The sequence below is a fragment of the Ctenopharyngodon idella genome, chromosome 12 (assembly GCF_019924925.1).
Source record: "Ctenopharyngodon idella isolate HZGC_01 chromosome 12, HZGC01, whole genome shotgun sequence".
Classification (NCBI taxonomy): Eukaryota; Metazoa; Chordata; class Actinopteri; order Cypriniformes; family Xenocyprididae; genus Ctenopharyngodon; species Ctenopharyngodon idella.
This window is the reverse complement of record NC_067231.1, coordinates 27,436,459-27,451,178: the sequence shown is the minus strand read 5'-3', so window position 1 is coordinate 27,451,178 and position 14,720 is coordinate 27,436,459. Positions and strand designations below refer to the sequence as shown.

Here is a 14,720-nt window from a genome sequence, read left to right as displayed (position 1 = left end):
AGGGTGGTCACACTCACCAAATATTGATTTTATTTAGTTAATAGAACTTAATCGATAAATAAAATCTATTTATGACAGTATTTTTGAAAGCATCCTCACTTTACAGCATTTTTACACAAGTGCCTAAAACTTCTCACAGTGCTGTATCTTTGCAGGTCGGTTTCTTCAAGCATCTTGGAGACACGGCCACAGTTCTTCTGGATTTAGTTTGTCTCAGTTTCATCTGTTTCTTCATGTAAACACAGACGGATTTGATGATGGTGAGATCAGATCTCCGTGTGGAGCACCAGCTGTTGTCAGACTCCTTGTGCATACAAAAATCTCACTAGATTATTACAATTAATGACAAAATGAATGTTTAGAAATGTGAACTGATATTTCCTACTGACACACTACAGCAAAATATATAAATAACTGGCTTAAAAACATTTTTGGGGGGTGAAAATACTGAAGTGCCTAAGGCTTTGGCACAGTACTGTATATATATATATATATATATATATATACACACACACACACACACACAGTTACATTTATACAAATTATAATCTAAATAAATATTTCCTCTAAATAAATAGTTTTTGAGACCCACCCAAAAATGTCAGACAAAATGTTTGTTAATTTTTGCTTATTAATATATTTTAAAAGAGTCATAATTCAAACAACACCAGCCTTAATCAATGCAGTGGTGCTAAATCAATAAAATGACATCATTGTGTATAAAGTAAATCATTTATATTAATATAAAATAAGTGCATAATCAATGCATAATTAAATGAAAACAATCAGTAAAACATAAAATTATAATATTTTAAGTAAACATTTTATACATAAAATATTATTATAAAAATAAAGGCATAATTAAAAGTACATCACTATCAAAAATAACTGAAATGTAAACAAATAAAAAAATAAAATAATATTAAAAAGTAAATAATTTATACAAACTATGGTTATACAAATAAATGCATAACCAAGAATAATATTATAGTGTTTACAATAATAGTATACAAGAATAAAACTGAATGTTTTACAAATGCAGAATGTATTACAAAATTATGAGGTAATGTAAAATAATGTATTTATCTTTTTTGCTGATTGGAAATAGATTTTTATTCATGGAAAATTACTTTATAAAAGCCCTTATTGGTTTTTTTTTTTTTTTTTTCAACACTTTTGAAATGTTTTTCATCTTTATGCTTGTATCTAAGTGTGTTGGACAATGACATGTGCATGCGTACCCTACAGGTTCTGAAGGGCTTCTTTCTCCGCAGGCTGTCCTGTCTCCTGTATCTCAGCAGCATGTCTCTCTCCTGAGAAACAAGATTAAAATAAGATTAAATTAATAACAAAACATATTAACTTCAGATAGCCTATCATACCTATCAGCCTATCATTAATCTTGCATGAAAAACATTATATGACACTTAATTTTAGCATTTACTCTCCCTTTGGAGTGCCATGGTCAAAGCATGCTGGGAAACAGAAATCCCAGCCCAGTTTAAGTTAAACTTAAGTTCATCTAAATTAAAAGAAATAAAATCATAAAACTCAAAACAATGAAATAGTTAAGTTTACTTAAAATATATCAGTTCTGTGAACTGAGAAAGTGCTAAATACTTATAAAAGTTGATTTGACTGAGCTAATTTGTTTTAATTTAAGTTTGTCCTACTTAAACCAATTAATCATTTTGAGTGTTTGAGCGAGTTTACAGTGTACTTATGTTTTAAAAGGTGCATTAAATAACTACACAACACTTTCCACTACATTTCCAGTTGTATCCGTAAAACTCTAGCTTTATCTGTAAATTCATGACACTTGTATTTAGATTCTGACTGAACATCACATACACTACATTCATTTCAGTTGCTAATTTCATTTACACTTTGAGAAAACAGATATTTCTGCAGATATTTTCATCTGGGTTTTATTAGGTAACATGTACTGCGTTCATATGCAAAAACATATTTTAGCATTTTACAGTGTGAATATTTCCCAGAGGCAAAATGACTCACTATCACACTCTTCACATATCCAGCGGTTTCCAGCGCCTGGAAAAATTAAAATAGACTGATCAGAAAATTATAAGACACAGTTTGCATGTATAATTCGTTTTCAAAATTGACCCCAATCATTATAATTCTTAATTGTGGCTTTTCATGTTGGCTTTTAAAACACGTTTGTACATCCCTGTGAGAAGAAATGCTGATACCCTGGACAGATCGTCGATTATGTTCTGTTGTTCCATCACTTGTAGTCTCAGAAACTCAATCTCTCTCTCCTCTTGACTCAGATCCAGATCGTTCAGAGAACTGGGCCGACGTATCGTCCCGGCCTTCTCCCGCTGCAAAATAAAAACTCATTCCTCACATCAAGAGGCCGGATGTGTGCACAGAGACCGCTGACAGATAATTACTCATGTCTGATGAGTTGCCATTATGATCAGATTATTTAGACATGAGCAATAACAAGGTTGTGTGCTTGCTGGATGCTGAACAGCTCGACCGATAAATGTGTTTACATGAAAACATGGCCATGTTACGTAAAGATGCGTCAGTATTCAAAGCACATGTTTTATGCAGTTGGTGTGAACTTCACCTGAAAAGAATACTTCAGGATCAAACATATATGGTTTATACAGTTGAATAGGCAGATGGATGCTTCTTTTGTCTAGGGAATAAATCAAAATAATAGTAATGTGTCTAAGCTGGAAATGGCCAATTATGTCTAATGACAGTGGAGCGGTTGTTGAATATAAACTGACCACAGCAGAAGTGGCTCTGTCGGCCTCCCTATCACCATCAGGGAAAGTGTATGTTTTCTAAGATATCTAGATTTTCCAACAGGAATAATTTCGATTTGTTCATTTACAGAAAAGCATTTTTTAAAGACAAAATACTGATGGCTTCGGGAAAGATTGTCAGTTAGATTGCTTTTGACAGAAATTAATACTTTATTTAGCAAGGATGAATTAAACTAATCAAAAGTGACAGTAAAGACATTTATAATGTTAGATTTGTATTTCCAAAAAAATGCATTTCTTGTGAACTCTGTTAATCAAAGAATCCTTAAAAATGTATCATGGTTTTCATAAAATATTAACCAGCACAACTGTTTTCAACAGTTATTTCATGATAGTAATAATAATTTTTAAAGGATCATGTGACACTGAAGACTGGAGTAATGATGCTGAAGATTCAGCTTTAACATCACAGGAATAAATTACAGTTTGAAAATATTAAATAGGAGAAAACAGTTTTAAACAGTAATAATATTTCAAATTTAGAATACTGTTTTTAATTTATTTTTAATCACACAAATGCAGCCTCGGTGAGCATAAGAGACTTTTAAAAAACATAAAAAACCTTATAGACTTCAGATCAGTAGTGTATAATGTGTCAATTATCTTTTTTCTTTTTTTTTTTTTTAAATCAATAAACATCAATATTTTAAGTGCTTTGACTGGTCACCATTAGATTTTCACTATGTAATATTTCAATTTTTTATATAATTTTTTTTTTTTAAACATTTAATCACTCTGTTGCCTACATTAATGACATAATAATGAATTCTTAAAAATGAATATCTCTCTCAATTAATATGAGCTCATACTATGCAAACACATTTATGTTCACGGTTGTTTTCTGCTTCATTACCATTTCAATGTTCTCCTGAGTGACGAAGTGCAGTTTGTTCTCCATGCGTCTCAATGCATGAGCCAGTTCCTCATTTTTGCGGCTGAGACGCTTGTTCTTGTCCAGTAACGGCTTATACTGGCTCTCGGCTTCACGGAGACGCTTTAACTGGGCGCACAGACATAAACAGATGGTTACAAAAATGTTGGGGTGCAAAAGCATGAAATAATATTTAGACCTCATTGCCTTAGTTAAGGGGCCGCTGTATGTACTGGTACTGATTTCAGAAAATACAAACAAACCCAGTGAAGTTACATGTTTTGAGCACAATGCATACTTTCAGAACGTGTTTTATTATTTTTTTGCAAAACTAAATGATTTAGTTTCGTTTTTTACTTTGAACAGCTGACCGGCAGTAAATTTACTACAATGCAAATACAAAAAATAAAAGTATACTTGACTGTCTAAGACATGAAATCTAAGCCGACTGGACTATTTCAGCTTACGTGAACATCATGTAATTTTTGAGGACTGTACTGAGTGCTAAATTGAGTCTGAACCCTTGCTGAAGGTTTCAGCTGCCATGTTTAAATCACTGTGTCTCTGTATCGATCGAGCCTGTCTAAGCTGAGAGGAGGAAACACTGAAGTCATTCATCACTGCTCAGATACTTACCACCATTACTGAGATCATTTACACCATCACATAACACTTAGAAAGGCAAAGACAATCTTTAATACGCTATGATATTACAGTAAACATGAAGACATACACATATACTCTATGCACAGACACACACTTCATGTGTGCACAATGCAAAGACATTTTGAAAAAAGAAAGTTCTGTTAACAGAACATTAAAATTATTTATAGGCAAGAAGGATATAGTCTGGATATATGTAACAAAAAACAAAACAAAAAGTAAAATCAAATATTTTTCCATGAAATAAATACAAACACTTTTTTTTTACCACAACAATAAAATAATGTCTCTCTCTCTCTCTCTCTCTCTCTCTCTCTATATATATATACACACATACACACACAAATGTTTTGCCCTAACACTAGCACAGACTCACCAGTTCATTGCGTTCCTCTGACAGCAGTGCATTGCGGTCCTCTAGTTTGCGGGTAATAGCACTCAGTTCTGCAATTTTCAGTTGGAAACGTCGAGCGTCCTTCTCATCCAACTGCTGCATCTGGAAAACAAACCAACTGCAGGTAACTGGAAAAAACAGTCTTCACTCGTATCATTTTTTCAATGTTGAAATACTTTTTGTCTGTATATATATCTATATATCATCTATATATATATATATATATATATATATATTTAAAATCTGCTAAGGGGTAATAATGGAACAACAGTTCAAAAAAGTGCTTTTTCCCTATTATTTACAGGAAATGTATTTTCATGGGTTTCAAATAAAAGACACTTGTTATAAGAGACAACAAAAACAACTTTGTGCACCAAAACCACTTGTTTCCTTCTAAAAAACAAACAAACAAAAAAAAAACCTTGATTTTCAAAAGGCGACAAATTTGCGACTGCTGTTTGTAACATTTTTGACAAGCCAAACATGTCAGTGTCTGAGTAATGTAATTTATTTAAGCCACAAAATAAACTTCATTCCGAAAAATAAGTATAATGAACTACGCAAAAATCACTTAGAAAACCTTACGATCCATCGGTTTTCAAATCCACATCATTTGAATATCACAACATCGATGTCTGTCAAAAAAAATAACATGCACTATAAAGCAGAGGTCCAGCGAGTTCAAGCACTTCCTGGAAAACTCACACTAACTGATGTTTTCACTACGTCATCGCTTTCCAAGAAGAGGGTGAAAATGGCAGCTTAAGCGGCTTCAACATGCTGTCTGTCAGAGACGATGATGCAAGTAATACATAACGCACGAGTATAAATTTGTTCTTCACTTCTTGAAACTGAATCACAATGATCAGGGAACTGAGTGAAATACTTCACACCGCAAGCTAAAGAGAATAAACACCATTCCAGTGGAAAGACTTTGCTGGGTTAGTGAACATCGTTCAACACGTGTTGATTTTGACAGACATTTTTATGCACAAACTATGCGTATTTACACGATTTGTTACATTTAATTACCCCTTAGCAGATTTTAACTATATATCTATATATATAATGCGTATTTTTGTCAATTCTGTTTGGTGCTGTATTTAGAAAATATTCCATTATGTTAGGTAACCGTAGAAACAGAAGTAGGAGGGGAAAAAAACACTGAGAACACTGGTGTGGCCACATCTGACAAAAACCCTGAAAGGTCACGGATCAAATCCATCTTTTCTCCTGCAGAGAAAATGAAAGCAGCAGCCCCACCACAACTGAAGCTGATATCAAACCAACAGCAGCACAAATATTGCCAGAGACACGGATGTTCTGCTGCTGGGAAACAAGCCTCAGATATGAAAATGCAAGAATACACCACAGGTGTGAATACAAAGTGTGTGAGTGTGTTCATCAATGAGTTTCCTAACAGCCTTGAGAAGGTGATATGTGGGAAAGATCACACTCACACTCTCACATTCAGCAAGAGCCGACTACCCACTGCTGACAGTGAAAATGCACATGGGAGGCCCTTCTCACAGATAAATCTATTTTTATGTGTGTATATTTATATGATTATATATATGTGACTGAACATTAGGCAACCTTCTTGTTGGAAAAAAAGTCATCATTTTTGATACATCTGTTTGTTGGTGCCAGAGAAATGGCACACGGATGCTTTAAAGTTAACACTGCTTCTCTCAGCATAGATAATATCATGATACACCACTCCACAAATTTGTTATACAGCACTCAAACCACATGAAATCAAGAATAAAACATAAAAAAAAAACATTGATAAACAAGACAAAAAAGCATGTGCATCAATTTCTATGCAATCTGCTAATTTGCTACTCAATGGCAAGGTCATATGGTCAGTTTCCATGAAACACAAATACTTAAATTCTTAAGTCGCTTTGGATATACCATCTGCAAATGCATCAATTTAAATGCACTGTAAAGAAGACAAGTGTTAAAAGTTCCTTTGTTAGATTGCAAAGAAAGTAAAAATCTATGAAGAATTAAATGGGCCCTTATTCAAGTCGCAGCAGGAGACACTGCAAAAAAAAGTTGTAATAATGTGTGCAAGGAAATAAGTTAAACCTCAAACCACATGAGCACAAAGCCAAAACTGCCAAACTCCAGACACATGCTGCTGTTAATGGTTTGTTTGATGCATAATATTAAATTAAATTAAAGGGGGCATGAATTGAGAAATCAAATTTTCCTTGAGCTTTTGACATATAACAGGTGATCAGACTACAAGAATATCCTGTAAGTTTCAGAACTGAAAACTTCCTTGTTAGTCCAAAAACAGCTTTTATTTAAACCAAGCCCAGATTACGACTCGTTTTCGGATGTGCCTCTTTATTACGTCATAGATAGGTAAAAGACCACCTCTGCAGAATAAGCTCAACGCCTACTTCTACATCGTTACCACTGTAGCCCCGCCCACTGACTCAAGCACGACAAGTAGTAGTAGGTAAATAACAGACGTGACGCTAACACTGGATCGAGCAACTAAGCGATAAACATGCCTTTGAAGAGTGCAAAATGATGTGCAGTGCCAGGTTGTGGAAAAACACAGTAGCTGCATTGGATTTGCAGAGAGCCTAAATTAAAAAAACGATGCTGTGCCTTCTATATTGGATCCGACAGGAACGGCGTAACACACTTACGTGAGTAAAAAATTATGTATGGATTATGTATACATGTCTAACCAAAATCACCAGTGACCAGTTATTTCTGATATGTAATGATTAATGTAGGCCTACAGTCAGATGATTTTGTCTCAAAATCTTTTATTGTCAGTAAATCAAACCAATGACTAAACGGTCAACTTCACATTGTTTCTCTTAGTAGGATGAAAATAATCTGTTATTTAAACTGTGATTAAATTATATATAGAAAGTGATCAAAGAACGCTCCCTTTACAATCGCTGGAACTGTCAATCAAACAGCGCAAGTGTTCTGGACTCACGCCAAAACTCCCGTTAGAATCAACGAATCTCTTATTTACAGAGTGTTTGCACTGTTAGTTGTGATGAAAGCATTCGCAAGAGTGCAGAAATCGAGTTACAATGACGAGATGACTGTATTCATCCACTCAACATGTCTGTGATCAGCTATATGCAACCTTTCATGCAACGATCTAAATATAATGCTATAATCAACACTTTTCACGATTAGTAAACCTTAAGAACTGTAATACTAAAAACGTGCTACAAGTTTTCGAGAGAATTCCACATGTAATACTTAGCTATTTTCATACTGCAAAGATGTCAGCCAATCACAGCAGTGGGCGTTTACACTGAAGTCTCACAGCAGACACGCCCCTTAAAACAAAGCGTTCAAATCAGAGGGCTAAAATCAGGGTAGGAAAAATGCCTTTTATTTCTAAATTATGACAATTTTTGATCATACTAACATTATAAGTGCACCCCAGGAAACATTATAAAACAATAAAATAATGCAGTTCATGACCCCTTTAAATCAAGACACGATGATGGCCAAATGTTTTGTTTACTTTGGTTGTTTTGATGATCATCCTGAAGTTAATTGAGTAGAAACACTATTATTGTATTAGTATTGAAAAAGCTACTGCTGTAAATGAAAATCTGTCCCTAATGTCTATTGATAAGTTTGTGCAGGCGAGGTGTAATTATGATCTTAATGCTGTAATGTGTGATGTAGGAAAGAACAGGACAATAAAGTCATGCTGTGAAGCGTGAGGATCCAGGGAAAGCTCTGTGCGTTTCCTCGAACAGATGAAACAATCAGCTGCCTTTATAAACTGGACCAGCAATATCTTCCTCAAACCCAGACCTGTTAAAATCCTCACAGAATTTTCTTTTCAATTCCAACTTGTCAATGATGATAAAGTTAATACCAAAGGTACATTAATGACCCTTTTGATGATCATGTACATGAATGTTATTGCTCTTTTACATGATCTTCAAGGACTGATGCTGAATAGCACCATCATTAATAAACAGTGAAACTAAAAAGTGCAACAGTCACCAATTACTTTTTACATTGGTTTTGTTTCTGTAGTATTTTCCCATTCATTTTCTCCACAGGCATTTAAAAATGGATATAAACCATTAACCAAACAAATTACAACATTATAAACTTTGAACTGAAGCTACAGTTGAAGTTTAGGGTCAGTAAGATTTTTTTTAATGTTTTTGAAAGAGGTCTCTGACCAAGGCTGCATTTATTAAAATTCAGTAAAAACAGTAATATTGTGAAATATTATTACAATATAAAATAACAGTTTTCCATTTTAATATATTGTAAAATGTAATTTATTTCTATGATTCAAAGCTGAATTTTCAGCATCATTACTCCAGTCTTCAGTCACATGACCCTTCAGAAATCATTCTAATATGCCGATTTGCTGCTCAAGAAACATTTCTTATTATTATCAATGTTGAAAACAGTTGTGCTGATTAATATTTTTTGGAAAACTTGATTCCTTTTTTCAGGATTCTTTAGATCTATTTAATGTATCTATGATTAATTTTTTTTCCAAGGTACAAAACTGTATATTTAACAACTTTTATGAGAGAATGAACTACTATGATCTCATGAAACAAACACAAAAAGACTACAATATAAACATTTTTGACTATAAAGTAATTGAAAAGACTATATATTTTAAGTCTATTGCATAGTAAGCAAACATACAGATTCGTAAGTAATTTGTGGTACAATTTTTCACTAGGAAATTGGCCTTTTAAAAACGAACATGAACTACTTTTGATTTTTAAAGAAGCATAAAATGTATAACTTTGGAGCTCATGTTAAGTCTATCTTAAAAAAGTACATGTTATCGCTCACAATCAGTTTCTCTATGGAGAATATGAATTGGATATATATTTATATGGCAAATCTGGGTTGAGGAAAACTGATCTGAGCAGGTGATCACAGAAAGAGCAGAAGCGCAGCAAGCGGCGAGGTTTAGTAATGAAGGAGATGTGCTTACAGGGTTAGCTGTGTTCTCTGCTGCGTCTCCTGCAACGGGTGAAAAAGGGCCCTCTCGTCTGGGGCTGGAGTCTCGCAGCAGGGCCAGCTGAGTGTCTACAGCCTGTTTCTGCTGCTGCAGTTTCCACGTGTGGCCCGCCTGAGCGCTGAGCTCTCTCTCCAGCCCACAGACCGCGCGCTCCTTTAGTTTAATCTCATCCATCTACAGGACAGAACACAGCACAGTCACATATGCACACGCTCACATGTTCGGCCTCAGATAGGACACAGTTGTAAGTATACATAAAACATAACTGTCAGTCAGCTGGAGGAAACACACACAGCTACCACACGTCCACTCAGGACAGGAAATGGAACACACATGCACAGCAGTCTCCATGACAACCCGTACAGTAGTGAGCCACACCCCATTTCCCACGCAAAATTATTGATTTGACTGCACTTGACACTATTGGATGAGAACTGAACTGAGCTAGATGATAACATCACTGTTTTCTCTATCTATCTATCTATATAGCCATCTACCCATCTACCCATCATTTACCCATCCATCTATCCACATACCCACCCGCCCATCCATCCATCATCCACCCATCCATCTATCCATCCATCATCCACCCATCCATCTATCCATCCATCATCCACCCACCCATCATCCATCCATCCACCCACCCATCATCCATCCATCCACCCATCCATCTATCTATCTACCCATTATCCATCCATCCATCCATCCACCATCCATCTACCATCATCCACCCATCCATCCATCATCCATACACCCATCCATCCATCCACCCACCCATCATCCATCCATACACTCATCATCCATCCATCCATCCATCCATCCATCCACATACCCACCCGCCCATCCATCCATCCATCCATAAATCCATCCATCCATCATCCATCCACCAATCATCCATCCATCCATCCACCCATCCATCCATCTATCTACCCATCATCCACCCATCCATCCATCATCCATCCACCATCCATCTACCATCATCCATCCATCCATCCATCCATCCATCCATCCATCCATCCACCCATCATCCATCCATCCATCCATCCATCCATCTATCTACATCATCCATCCATCCATCCATCCATCCATCCATCCATCCATACACCCATCATCCATCCATCCATCCATCTAAAGCACTCACAGACCTCAGTAGCTCAGAAAAAAAATGTATAACGCTCTAATTATGCACCGATTCAAACACTGCATAAGATTTATACATCTCAGCTGATTAGCTTTGACTGTTAAGTACAAAGTGTGAACTTATGACTTACAATTATTTCCAACTCTCAATGACAAGGGAGAGATTGTGGCAAGTTGTCACTTTTTACTCCAGTAAATATTTCTCAGGTTTATTTTTGAAATTCAACTTCTGTACAGACATGTACGTTAAAATCTTGATTACAAAAAGATCTATTGAATATTTCCAGGGTACAGTACATCGAACACACACTGAACTCTTAGGACAACCAATAGCAGGGCATGTTGACACACTATATGGGGCAAGTTGTCACAATGTAAACCTGCCATTAAACAGCCTATTATCTAACTGTACAAAAGTTTAGTTTTAGTAAGATTTTTATTAGTATTTTTTTTTATACTTTGAATACTATTATTCAGCAAGGATGCATTAAATTGATCACAAGTGACACTAAAGACATTTATAATGTCACAAAAGATTTGTTTAAATTAAATGCAGTTATTTTTATATTCATCAAAGAATCCTGAAGAAATGATCATTGTTTTCACAAAAAATATTTTCAACATTGATAATAACAATAAATATTTTTGAGCAGCAAATCAGCATATTAGAATGATTAGAAGGATCATGCTGTGACACTGAAGACTGGAGTAATGATGCTGAAAATTCAGCTTTGATATCACAGAAATAAATTAAATTTTAAAATATATTAACATAGAAAACAGTTATTTTAAATTGCAAAAATATTACACAATTTTACTGTTTTACTTTGATCAAATAAATGCAGCCTTGGCAAGCATAAGAATCTTCTTTACAATTTACTAATTGTTCTTTTTAGTGTATTTTCAGCTAAATTTAAGCAGTAAAACAATGAAACAAAATTCATGAAACAGCAAAAATAGAAAATTTTACATTGTGACAACTTCTCCATGTGACAGCTCTCGCCTATACATTCCTATACAAATCTCTGTAGAAGCACTGTGTATGCTATTCCTCAACCTACTGAAGAAGAGACAATTATTTAGTGAATGAAAGTATACCTCTCTTTTTTATTTCTCTCTTTCTATCTTCCTAGTGTGAAAATGACTCATTCTCTCTGTTTGTCAGGTGACTCACAGCGGAACGCCCAACGTAGGCGTTACCACGGTGATCAGCACATCTCGTAGGAAATCTCAGAGTGCGTCTATGTTTATCTGCGTTATATAAAGCATTAGATGGTTTGGTGGGAAGATTAAGTCCTGTTCTCTTATACGGCATCCCTGCATCTAGTGGAAGTCACTTATTCAGCATAAATGCACATTATGACACATTAGCATTTTAAATTTTCATAAGCTTCATGAATACATTGATTATGACATTACACACGCCACACTGTTTCCTTGGTGATTTATGTGCATGATAAATTAATTTAATCGAAAAATATCAGCCGTGGACATTTAGTATCCGGGCTCCAGGCCAGACCGCAGGGCTCCAGAACCATGAGGGATGCTGCTGCGCCGCTTAACATGGAGGTGAACACAGCGAGCCATGCTAATCAGCTATGAGGTGAATCATAACATTACAAACGTTGATTTAAAGCAAAAAAGTTTTTAAAAATCTGACAAAATGACAAAGGTACAAGGCTGTGTACTTAACGGCTTTAGTGAAGGAAAAAACTACAATCTCATGAAACATTGCGAACAGCATAATCTAATTAAAATGGTGAAATATAAAACTTTTAATGTACAAAACAATATATTTTACATTTATTGCAAAATATGCATTATACACACACACACATACACTATATTGCCAAAAATATTGGGACACGCCTACAAATCATTGAATTCAGGTGTTCCAATCAATTCCATGGCAACAGGTGTATAAAATCAAGCACCTAGGCATGCAGACTGCTTCTACAAACGTTTGTGAAAGAATGGGTCACTCTCAAGAGCTCAGTGAATTCAAGCGTGGTACTGTGATAGGTTGCCACTTGTACAATAAGTCCATTCGTGAAATTTCCTCACTACTAGATATTCCACGGTCAACTGTTAGTGGTATCATAACAAAGTGGAAGCAATTGGGAACAACAGCAACTCAGCCACGAAGTGGTAGGCCACGTAAAATCACAGAGCGGGTCAGCGCATGCTGAGGCGCACAGTGCGCAGAAGTCGCCAACCTTCTGCAGAGTCAATAGCTACAGACCTCTAAACTTCTTGTGGCCTTCAGATTAGCTCAAGAACAGTGCGTATAGAGAGCTTCATGGAATGGGTTTCCATGGCCGAGCAGCTGCATCCAAGCCTTACATTACCAAGTGCAATGCAAAGCGTCGGATGCAGTGGTGTAAAGCACGCCGCCACTGGACTCTAGAGCAGTGGAGATGTGTTCTCTATATATATATACATACATACACACATTAATATTCTGAGAGCTCAGAAAGATCAACTCGTCATTTGCAGTGCTTCATAGGAGTGGGCGGAGCTAAAGAGCTCTTAGCGTGTATTGCTTTATTCGACACACTGATTGGTGTAATTTTCTGTACAGCATCATGGGTAATGTAGTTTTTCACTAGGAATTCTGCTATTAAATTTGATTATTTTAAAAATAAGCTGAAATAACGCAGGCTGACGGCTTCAACAGAAGCAAACACCATGGATTAACAACCTCGTAGCTCACAGCAGGTCTGTCTTTAAAGATTTAAAAGTTATCATTCAAAACCAATTTCCCTATGGAGAAAATGAATGGAGAACCTGACTGTTGCACTCTATTCTGCAGCCTATTGCTGTTTTAACTGGCTGGTTTGGCATCCTGTCAACTGGTGCTGATGTCATCACTGTAGCTGACCAATCAGGAAATGTTTTGTGTGATGCATCATTCCGATATTCCATTCTTTTAATCCCGGCTCATTATTCAAACTTTCTGACAACAGGTTCTCTTTTTCTTCCCTTTATTTATCCATATTTGTTGCTATGAGGTTGCTAGGGCTCGCTAAATGTTTACTAGGCGAATATTGGGGTGTTCTAGTGTATCATAATTCATTATAATAATTAATGAATTATAATTAATACACGTTTATATTCAGATGGCAATTTACCACCATTAATGAGTGTCATGTATTCTTAACCTAAAAACCTGAAGTAGCTCACATTTTCTGGGAATATATAATAAAGCGAAGCCTTTTCACAAACAATACACCAGGCTGATCCAAACTCCCTGAACTGGCTGAGGCACGGTTGTCTCTACAAAAAAGGCGGGACAGCTGTAATCCACCTTCCCTCGTGAGCGTCTAAGCTCGTCTCTAATTGACATCTCAACGCCTCAGACGACTGAGTCTCGCTTTCATGTATCAGACAGCGTCTCCTTCTCTGAAACTAATCCTGTTATGCCCCTTATCCACGGACTCAACATTATTTACCCAGCCTTTAAACAAGACCCATTCATGCTTAATCAACTTACAGTGTGTCTGCATGCAGAGGTTTGACACATTTGAACTATAAAGAGCATCTAATTCCAAGTTTTCCAGGCACTAAAACAAATATTGCTATGACTTATTAAAGGTCATATGTGGCATTTTCTACTTAATATTAACTGCATAAGTATTGTTTTTTCTATTCCGTCTGATGATGCTAGTGGCACAGACATTACACACTTTACCTTTATCAAATTCACATACACAAAAAATATATATATTGTATAAATTGAGAACAGAGGACCAAGGCGGCTGGAACTACTAAACACCACATTTTATACTTTTTACCATTTATATTATATTTTTACAATTTTTTAAACTCAATTTTCCTGAGTGT

General features: G+C 35.6%; 1 protein-coding gene across 15 annotated transcripts in view; it reads right to left on the bottom strand.

The window, feature by feature from the left end:
- jakmip3 (Janus kinase and microtubule interacting protein 3) overlaps window positions 1-14,720 on the bottom strand; it is a 49,609-nt gene that overhangs the window by 9,386 nt on the left and 25,503 nt on the right. For 6 of the 15 annotated variants that reach the window (XM_051913798.1, XM_051913799.1, XM_051913802.1 and 3 more), the window contains 6 exons: window positions 9,711-9,911; window positions 4,715-4,834; window positions 3,658-3,804; window positions 2,214-2,345; window positions 2,017-2,052; window positions 1,242-1,313 (listed from right to left, as the gene is read on the bottom strand). In XM_051913798.1, the coding sequence (XP_051769758.1) occupies window positions 1,242-1,313; window positions 2,017-2,052; window positions 2,214-2,345; window positions 3,658-3,804; window positions 4,715-4,834; window positions 9,711-9,911 (708 nt within the window). The remainder of the gene's footprint in view (window positions 1-1,241; window positions 1,314-2,016; window positions 2,053-2,213; window positions 2,346-3,657; window positions 3,805-4,714; window positions 4,835-9,710; window positions 9,912-14,720) is intronic. The other 9 variants (XM_051913807.1, XM_051913808.1, XM_051913811.1 and 6 more) reach the window with 3 other exon arrangements.